An 11,052-nucleotide genomic window follows, 5' to 3' on the forward strand; every position below is an offset into this window, starting at 1 on the left:
AACCCTAGACTGACTATAATTTGCATACCTCCCCAATAGATCCACAGATGATGCAGTCTCTATTGCACTCCACACTGCCCTTTCTCACCTGGGCCAAAAGGAACACCTACATGAGAATGCTATTCACTGACTACAGCTCAGCGTTCAACACCATAGTGCCCTCAATTGTACAACTGAATGCCTTCAACTGAAATGTGTCTTCCGACTAAACACCTCCCTCTGCAACTGGAACCAAGTCTAGGTCCAAAAGGCTTCTTAACAGCTCCTACCACCAAGACATAAGACTCCAGAACAGCTAATCAAATGGCCACACAGACTATTTGCACCCCCCACCCCCATTTTTACGCTGCTTCTACTCTCTGTTTATTATCCACGCATAGTCACTTTAGCTCTACTTACATGTACATATTACCTTAATTACCTCAACTAACCTGTGCCATGCACATTGACTCTGTACCAGTACCCCCTGTATATAGCCTCGTTACTGTTATTTTATTGTTGCTCCTTAATTATATCTTATTTCTCTATTTTTCTTCTTCTTTATTTTATTTATTTATTTTTTACATCAGTTTATTTTAGTAAATACTTTCTTACACTTATTTTTCTTAAAACTGCATTGTTGGTTAAGGCCTTGTAGGTAAGCATTTCACTGTAAGGTCTACACCTGTTAACTTRGGCGCATGTGACAAATACAATTTGATTCAAATGAATCTACCCGTCAATGGCAAGCAAATAAAAACCCAATTAATGAAGTTATTCTGAATGATTTGTTATGTACCAATATTAAATATAGTCTGCATTTGGAATTTTCCCCTTTGTTTCTTAGGGTAAAGTGCCTACCCATTTCTATGGTCTGGTCTAGCAGGAGCTGTTGTCACTCATTAGCAGGGTTAGTTAGGGGTTAATGAATYRWWRAKTTAACATTCAACATCAGCTGGTGCTTTGTGTATATTCATGAGGAACAGCTTATTGCTTTGAGACGGAGAGCAGAGAGAGAGAAAGCGAGAGAGATGAAGAAAGAGAGAGAGAGAGAGAGGGGGAGAGGGAGAGAGGGAGAGAGAGAGAGAGAGAGAGACAGAGAGTGAGAGAAAGATAGACAAAGAGAAAGCGAGAGCACGCCTAGCTGTCTCACATCCAACATGTGTGTATGTAAGTGTGTTTATGGTGTGTGTGTGTGTGTGTGTGTGTGTGTGTGTGTGTGTGTGTGTGTGTGTGTGTGTGTGTGTGTGTGTGTGTGTGGTCATTCCTTTAATGTTGAACAATGTTCCACAAATTCCAAATAAGTCTGTTTTTATGACGTTCATAGCATATATTCCATTGATGTTCTCGCTATATACATTTTACCTTGTGAGAAAGATCGTCACCAATTGGTGATGGTCTCTGGAAGAGGTGCGGTTAAATATAGGTACAATCTTCCTGACACCTCTGTTAGAAGGCGTGGTAATGACCAGTAGGAGACAGAACCACTTTATTTCAATTTCATAGTTTTTTTCTAAAGAAACATGGTTAAAGAATATGTTGTCTTGAACCTGCAATCTTTGGCTCTGCAGCCAGATCATTAACCCTCTGCACCACCAGGTTATATCTATCTATCTAGAACTTAATGGGAATCTTAGCTAATGTTCTGTGAATGTTCTTGGTTTGCAGGGTAGTCACTGCTCTACCTACTGAGGATATCAACTGGAGCCTCTGTTTTTTAAATTTTACCTTTATTTAACTAGGCAGGTCAGTTAAGAACACATTTTTATTTACAATGACGGCCTAGAAACAGCGGGTTAACTGCCTTGTTCAGGGGCATAACAACAGTTTTTACCTTGTCAGCTCGGGGATTCGATCTAGCAACCTTTCGGTTACTGGCCAAACGCTCTAATGCTCTAACCACTAGGCTACCTGCTGCCCGGGTTACAGTATGGTTAATGATGTATGCATGTGTTATTCATACTATTMTTTACCTAGCTGATATCTATCATGTCAAACTTGGCAGTCAATCAAGCAGGTAAAGACAACTACACCATCTACAGATGTGAAAATAAAGCACCAGCTGCCAGTCAAATGTGGCGGTATAAAATAATACAAAGAGCAGTATGAGTTTGACCATCTCAACTTAATCCTAATGTAATCCTTGTTTGTAATAGCAACAATGTTAGATACAATGTATTAAAGTAAATGATTTGACATGATATGACTACTATATCTCAGTACAGGGTGCCTTTGGTGTCTGTCATCCCGTCAATTCAAATAGAGCATCATCTGTCTGACTGCAGATAGTAACTGCTGACACGTAGAAACGAACAGCATCCTATTGTCTCCCGGGTGCCAAGCGTGCAGCAAGGGGTTAACAAGCTGACCTCTGACCTTGACACGCTCCGCAGCATTATGATGGATCAGTGTTCGTTGACCTGGCGACAGGAATCGGTTAACGCCGCGACACGCCTGTATCATAATTGGTGTTACTACGGCAACCACATTAGGATCCATACCAACAACAAAAAAGAGGACTTGGTGGGATTGTCCACTGGGATGGGGTTTCCACTAGATCGCACAGCCACAAAGTCAAAATTGGCGATATTGTAAAAATGATTTAGCTTTTTGGTTAGGGATTACAGTTGAAGTGTGGTTAAGGTGAAGGTTAAGGATAGGGTTAGGTTTAAGATCACATTTTAAGAATATAAATTGTAGAAATAGGCAGTGTTTATTACTTTGTGGTTGTGGTAACTAGTGACATCCCTGGGATGGCTTTAGAGACATTAGCTCCCTGGAGAGGAACTAAAACACTTACATGTCCCTAAATGAATGACATTAGAATGGACTACCTATACACTCTAGGAGTGATCCACCATCACCACCTATATGAACTAGCGCTCGCTTATGCCAAGCCAAATTATATCATTGTTTTCAGATTTAGTCAAATCCAAGACAGAAGAAAATACTGTAGGTTCCACTATTTTACCAGAGTTCAGACAAGGGTCATGTCGTTAGGTATTTAAAGGCAAAAGTATTGGATTGCCAAAAGTGGGTCAGTCTTCTACTATAGTTTCACAGGGAATTATACGATTCTAAACCAATCTAAAAGGAAGTTTCATAACAATAGAAGTTCTCAGGAGAACCAATTAATCACAATCTCCCATCTTAAGCCATGAGGAGTTAAGGAAGCCAGTAATATTAAGATGACTTCTGTAAGCCGTACTATCAAAACCCAGCACAACAGTAAGCACAAACGTCAAGGTTCACTCAAACCTTTCAGAACAAGTGTGATAGTGAGGTGGGTTAACAACTCAGCGTGACACAACAGAGGAGCACTCCGGACAGACGAGACAGAGACAGCCCCCGCCTTCCAACTTTTCAGAATGCAAAGCATAACAGAGAAAACTGAGATGATGACAGGGGTCGTTTGGGCACGCAACTGAAACAATTCAAAACGTTGTGCAATGGAAAACTAAAACAAGCATTTCTTATTAGACAAGTTCAATTAGTATCTCCTAGTTTCGTCCCGTGTTTTTCCGTTTGGTGCCTAGGGAATAGAACTCACCATTTCTGCTGGGAGACATTACAACAGAATGAGGACAACCTGCCAATTAGCCACTAATCGGCAATCGCTTATCTCATTGCTGCCTGCATGGGCCGTGTTAGCCATGCAATTCAGGAGAAACTAATTGACACAGTGAAATTAAATCAGATATGATAACGGACCAGCGATGCCACGATGGATTCTAGGGTCTGAATAGGGAACTATAGTGACGCCATAGACGGAGATGACTTCTACAGTCTAGGCCTACATCTAGAGTAGCAATCATGTCGTTTCTTCATAGTTGCCGTTGTGGTTAAGGGCTATTTGATCATAGAGGATCATTATTCTCATGGGGAATCAACATGAAAGAGCCGTAAATTAATGACCAATACATTGAAGGAAATAACTCACTATAACTCCCTCATTATAATGAATTTAAACCAACTCATACATTTAATATGAGGCAGATCGGTTTAGCATGAAGCAACACTACTCTACTGTTGCCTATAGGCTCCTATCATAGTTTTATAACCAGTGACTAAAATCCCCACCACTCCTCTGGCTGAGGCTTCACCAGTCACACAGAGAGGATACATCCTGGCAGAAAGATGTTTGGAGACAGAGCAGTACCCGGAGCTGGGAATGGGGGTTTGGAATGGGATTGGGAACAGGGTTGGGAATGTGATGGAGGGCATTGGGAGTGCATGGGAAATTGGGAAGCTGTTTTCAATATGGAGATAAGATAATTAGCATTAGCGCCATCAAACATAGAGAGGGGGCGTGACAATAATGCTACCCCCCTCCTCCCCAATTACCAAGCCCCCTACATCCCAGCGCATACAGCCACGGTAAGTGCTATCCGAGATCCTTGGGATGCCCCTACACTAAACCCTACCCTAATCTTAACCCTTACCTTAAATGAGTAGTTAACTATTTACAATGTTAGATGGTTCCTCACACTGAAAGTAGTCTATTGGCCAGGAGAAATTGTAATRGTTAAACAGCCATTACAAAGTTCAGCTCACTATAGCAACCGCTAACATGTGAACATGTTCAAAAATATAACTTCCAAATCACCTGAAATCAACTCCATATTTGGTTTGATGTTACTTAAAGGTGATTTGGCCTTTAAAAAAAAACATGCTTCAATGGAGTAGGGACCTATGATGGCCATAGGGCAAATTAGAGTATGAGTGGCCTAAACCGTTCAATGTTACATTGACCTGGGTGAATGGAATATGAATGAAAGTAATCCAATATGCTGTAATAGGAATAAGGCCATGCACATCAAAAAAAGAACTCATCCTTCCTAATATTAAAACGACACCAACTGCCACTGGTAGGGACGTACCAAGGATCCTTGATAGCACGGACCATACAGCCACTGTACAATTTCCGTCAGCACAAACGCTGTCCTCCATTAAAAAGGGAGAGATGGAAACCCAAGGACAGCGATGGAGAGGAGGAGGAGAGGAATGAATGGAGGATGAGACGAAGGGAATGACAATCAAAGACAAGCCTGTCTAACATTCTGTTATAGGAAATCACTCTGAAAATGACAAAGACAAGCCTGTCTAACATTCTGTTATAGTAAATCACTCTCAATATGCTACATTCCCCCACTGTAGAAACAAAGCACATTCGTTGAGAAATTCCAGGTAACACTTCCTAGTATAAGCAATGTATTTCAAGTACATCTATTCTATAACCATTTTATAATGCATTATAATTCGCATGGATTGTGTATCTGTGCCATTCAGAGGGTGAATAGACAAGACCAAAGATTTCAGTGCCTTTAAAAAGGGCATGGTAGTAGGTGCCCGGCCAGGCGCAGCGGTTTGTGTCAAGAACTGCAACCCTGCTGGGTTTTTCAGTTTCCCGTGTGTATCAAGAATGGTCCACCACCCAAAGGACATCCAGCCAACTTGACACAACTGTGGGAAGCATTGGAGTCAACATGGGCCAGGATCCCTGTAGAATTGAGGCAGTTCTAAGGGKAAAAGTTGCAACTCAATATTAGGAAGGTGTTCTTAATGTTTGTATGCTCAGCGTATGTTTATTAGCAGTTACATAGGAATTGCCACCAAATTCTCCCAGTTAATTCCCTGATAGGAGTCTTGTTTCTGATCACGGGGCAGCAGGTAGCCTCAGGTTAAGAGAGTTGGGCCAGTAACTAAAAGGTTGGTTCCAATCCCTGGGCCGACTAGGTCAAAAATCTGCCGATGTGCCCTTGAGCAAGGCACTTAACCCTAATTGCTCTTTTCAGTCAGTCTGGATAACAGTGTGTGCTAAATGTAAATCACAGCAGAATGCATTGACAGACTCTGTGCTGGAGAAGAATGAAGGAAAGGAACAGAAAGGAAATGCATCTTTAAGAAAGTTGCTATTTTTACTCTGCTACTGCCTTTACGTTATCTTACTCTGAGGAACACACACATGTACGTACACACACGCAAAATATACACACATCTACTCACGCACAGTCACACACACAAATGAGTAGAAACACACACTATTTTAAATGGAATAAGTCTTCCCTAACAATTCACCAGAGGGAAGCTGAAGAGGCGTGTAATCATTAAAAACATGTTTAAACTTTAACTCTATCTGTCCCACACCCTCCTTACCGCTCTCTCACCCTAACTTTCCCTCCCTCTGCCTGTCTCTCGCTCTCTTTTTGAATTGGCTCACCATTATTCAACCCCCATCTCTCTCTCCGTGTCTCTCTCCCTCTGTGTCTCTCTCTCCCCTCCCTCCCTCCTTCCTCTGGCTGACAGGTACTGTAGATGTGACCTCATTAACTAGAAAGTGGGTCTCAGTTGAAAGTGAACGGAAGACATTTAGTCACTGCCTCCCGTGGAGATGTAAAATAAACTCTTCCTCTTTTTCCCTCTTCCCGCCCTTCTCTCTCTCTCCTCCTGCAGAGCGCTGCATACTGTATCTATTTTCAGGGGTCTTCTTGGCAGGAGTAGTGTTTGGCCTAACTATATCACACACAGGCACACTGACTGGGCTGCCTACATGCAGCGCTGCTTTCAGTAAATCAAACCCTGCTCTGAAAGAAAGAGGAAGAGATGCAGAGGGGATGAATACACATACAAACTCTTTCTCTTTCTCTCTTTCCGGCAGCTCTTCAACTACTGCAACATCCTCTCTGAGTATCCCTCATCACCCCACCATACAGGTTCTGTTGCCACCCTAACACACCGGATCCAATCAGCAGAACCAGAATAGGACCTAACATCAAGCCAAACATAGCCCACCCTCCATCCCTCCACTTTTGCATGCTCCTGTCCCCTACTCCACAGCTGCTCCTCTCTCACACTGGACCTAATACTACAGAACACCAGACCTGATCCAAACCCCTCTGATAGTCTAATACTGCAGAACACCAGACCTGACCCAAACCCCGCTGATAGTCCTGGTGCTGCAGAACACCAGACCTGACCCAAACCCCTCTGATAGTTCTGGTACTGCAGAACACCAGACCTGACCCAAACCCCTCTGATAGTCCTGGTACTGCAGAACACCAGACCTGATCCAAACCCCTCTGATAGCATGGTACTGCCAGAACCACCAGACCTGACCAAACCCCTCTGATATCAGTCTCAACCGCCCCCCTACCTACTACAGAACACCAGACCTGATCCAAACCCCTCTGGGACTGACCCATAGGAAAATATTATTATGATGTTGTGGATGCAAATATAGACCAATGTTAAGACATTCACATCCAACATGTGTGTATGTAAGTGTTTTATGTGTTGTGAGTGTGTTTTGGTGTGTGTGTGTGTGTGTGTGTGTGTGTGTGTGTGTGGTGTGTGTGTGTGTGTGTGTGTGTGTGTGTGTGTGTGTGTGTGTGTGTGTGTGTGTGTGTGTGTGTGTGTGTTGTTTGTTGTGTGTGTGTGTGTGTGTGTGTGTGTGTGTGTGTGTGCATGTTTCTCACCAGCAATAGCAGCAGCACCATATCGGCGTGGTCACACACACATGCCACGTGCAGGGCTGTCCAGAGGTCCTCATCCTGCAGGTTGACGTTAAGCCCTCGCTCAATCAAAACCTCTGCAGCAAACACGTTGTCATGGCGAGCACACTATGGGATAGAGAGAGAGAGAGACAGATGAAGAGAGAGAGAAAGGGAGAAAGAAAGAGACAGCGAGGTAGAGAGAGAGAATGGCGGTTGGATAATGGTGAGCCAATTGAAATTGTTGATTGTTTTTCAATTATAGTGCCATTTCTGCTGAGGCATGGTTAGTTAAATGTTCTACGGTCCAGGGAACATTCAATATTTCTTTGCAGACATGGATGAAATGTATAATACAGTACATTTAATCAAAACTCATATCACCATGGTGGCGACAATATTTTATTATCATGTATACAGTATGGGAACAATCTAAATAGTTAAAAACAATAGGTGGATGTGTTTGTGTGTGTGTGTGCGTGTGTGTGTGTGCAGGGCCGGCTTTAGCCTTTTCGGTGCCCTAAACGAGATTTGGTTAGGGAGCCCTCCTCCTCACAGCGAAACATTTTAGTGGCTCCCATTTTGATGCCAGAGGGAAAAAGGTACATTTTCTGCAATTCTACCAATTTCGCCATGGGGTGGAGAGAACATTTTGCAGTTTTAAASGGGAATAACATCAAATTTAATCTCCGACTCGTTGTTGGACTGTCTGTCAACGTGCAAACCTCTCTCACTCAGGGAGAGCGAGGTAGAGTGAGAGCTAGAACGAGAGCTAGTTCCCTGAGTGAGAGATGTGCGCACGTTGACAGACAGTCCAACAACGAGTCAGAGGAATTTAGGAACAAAGACACATTATCTGAATTCTTAATTATTCCCCTTTAAAGCTATTTCCTGCAATTCAACACATTTTGCCATGATGTATGCCAAGTTAATATGATATCTGAGTGAGAGTGGCTAACAAAATCAATGGGGGACCCCCGGAGGCCAGGGCCCCTGGGAATGTCAGTCTTTGGCCATGATTACAAAAAAGTTAGATAGTTGGCTAGACTAACTAACGATCAAAAAATGTACATGGCAAATTGTCAGCAAATGAGTTACATAAGGAGAGATAAACTGCTGGTGCACAACCACATTTCTAAAATGCATCTGTTGTATTCTACTATTCTAACTGTCAATAGTAAGTTGAGACACCGAGTGAGGACGCTTCTGTTGCTTCTGTCTGGAGTTGGCCGTGTGTGTGTGTTCTTACCAGGTGTAGAAGAGAACCTCCAGAGGAGATAGGAGTGTTGGGGTCAGCTCCCTCCTTCAGCAGACACAGCACTGCAACATAGAAAGAGAGAGCAATATTACTTTATATATTACACACTTATAAACCACAAACGCCTAGTGTTTGAACCCATGTGGATGTAGTAACAACAAAGATAGACAGGAAGACAGACAGCCGAAGTAGAAAATAACAGATAAACAATATTACTTGAAATGAAGCACAATTGGAAAAACTCGCAGTGTATTTTTCCAATAAACCTGCACTTGTAAATGCATGCACACGCACGCACGCAACACATCACACACACACACAGCTACACTACGACACAGCACAGCCAGCACACATACAACAGCACACACACCACACACACACACACACACACACACACACACACACACACACACACACACACACACACACACACACACACACACACACACACACACACACACACACACACACACACACACACACAACACTACAGCTTCCTGCACTCCAGTCTATAATCCCCTGTGTGTGGGGTTATCTCCACGTGCCCTTGAGGAGTCAGTCAGTTATCAGTCAGTCATGTTCAGTCATCATTCAGGCAGTTATAAGTCAGTCATCAGTCAGTCATCTGTGCATTCAGTCGAGTTATAAGGGTCTAGTGGGCATTCAGTTAGTCATCTGGTCCAGGTGCAGTCAGTTCATCAGTTATCTGAGTCAATCATGGATATTCAGTCAAGTCATCAGTCCATCATTCCAGTTGATCAGTGTCAGTCGATCATTCATCAGTGTCATCTACGTCAGTCATCATGTCTAGTTTCCAGGTCTGAGTCATGAGGACCAGTCTAGTGTTGCAGTTCAATCAATCATGTCTATTAGTCATCAGTGGCAATCAGTGTGCTTCAGTCAGGTCGAGTCGCTAGTCTAGTGCATCAGTCAGGTCTAGTCATCAGTCAGAGCATTATGTCAGTTAGGTTAGTCATGTGGTCAGACATTAGTCTAGTCGAGTCATCTAGTCAGGACGATTAGTCAGTCAGTCGTCGTTAGGTCAGTCGATCAGTTATCGAGTCGAGTCTGAGTCAGTTCATGGCAGTCAGGACATCAGTCGAGTCATGTCGGAGTCAGTTATTCAGTGTCATTTCGAGTTCGATCGAGTATTGTCAGGATCAGTGGGCGGAGGTCGAGTCAGTCAGTCAGTCATCAGTCAGTCAGTTATCAGTCAGTCAGTCATCGGTCAGTCATCAGTCAGACATCAGTCAGTCAGTCAGTCATCAGTTATCAGTCAGTCAGTTATCAGTCAGTCATCAGTCAGACATCAGTCAGGCATTAGTCAGTCAGTTATCAATCAGTCAGGCATTAGTCAGTCAGTCATCAGTCAGACATCAGTCAGTCCGTCATCAGTTATCAGTCAGTCAGTTATCAGTCAGTCAGTCAGTCATCAGTCAGTCACCAGTCATTAGTTAGTCATCAGTCAGTCAGTCATCAGTCGTCAGTCAGTTATCAAGCAGTCGGTCATCAGTCAGACATCGGTCAGTCAGTCAGTCATCAGTTATCAGTCAGTCAATCAGTCAGTCAGTTATCAATCGTCTGTTTGTCAGTCATCAGTCAGTCAGTCATCAGTCAGTCATCAGTCAGTCATCAGTCAGTCATCAGTCATTAGTTAGTTATCAGTCATCAGGCAGTCTTCAGTCAGTTATAAGTCAGTCATCAGTCAATCAGTCAGTCATCAGTCAGTTATCAATCGTCTGTTAGTCAGTTATCAGTCGTCAGTCAGTCAGAGTGTATCAGAGTGTATGAGCTCACTACCATTACAGTAGCAGTTGTGAGAGGTGGAGTATCTGCCTGGATACAATGGCTCACTCCCTTACATCACATCAGAATACATCAGCTCTACTAAGCCAGAGTGCACTGCACTAACACACTGATACAGATCTGCACTACAAATATAGTAACTAGATCATGCGCCACACACTGACACAGAACTGGTCATTCTGCTCTACAAACCGTAATTTATTCTAGTGTACTCACACAGACATTGATCTGCTTTACAAAAAGCTGAACTCTATTGAAAAAGCAACACTGAACTGTTGATCCTTTAATCAAAGACTCACACATATCTGGCCCAACCACTCCCAAACCACTCCCAAACCACTCCCATCCACTCCAAAACCACTCCCAAACTACTCCAAAACCACCCCCAAACCACTCCCAACTACTTCTAAACCACTCCCAAACTACTCCAAAACCACTCCCAACTACTTCTAAACCACTCCCAAACCACTCCCAACCACTCCAAACAACCCCAAACAACTCCCAACTACTCCTAAACCA

The 11,052-nt window shown here is 43.2% G+C and overlaps 1 protein-coding gene across 1 annotated transcript in view; it reads right to left on the reverse strand.

The window, feature by feature from the left end:
• LOC112073052 (unconventional myosin-XVI-like) overlaps window positions 1–11,052 on the reverse strand; it is a gene marked incomplete at its 3' end in the record, with an annotated part of 197,982 nt that overhangs the window by 160,966 nt on the left and 25,964 nt on the right. The window contains 2 exon segments of the mRNA XM_070440027.1: window positions 7,455–7,598; window positions 8,719–8,789. Of these exon segments, the coding sequence (XP_070296128.1) occupies window positions 7,455–7,598; window positions 8,719–8,789 (215 nt within the window).

This window comes from Salvelinus sp. IW2-2015, unplaced genomic scaffold (genome assembly GCF_002910315.2).
Source record: "Salvelinus sp. IW2-2015 unplaced genomic scaffold, ASM291031v2 Un_scaffold2133, whole genome shotgun sequence".
Taxonomy (NCBI): domain Eukaryota; kingdom Metazoa; phylum Chordata; class Actinopteri; order Salmoniformes; family Salmonidae; genus Salvelinus; species Salvelinus sp. IW2-2015.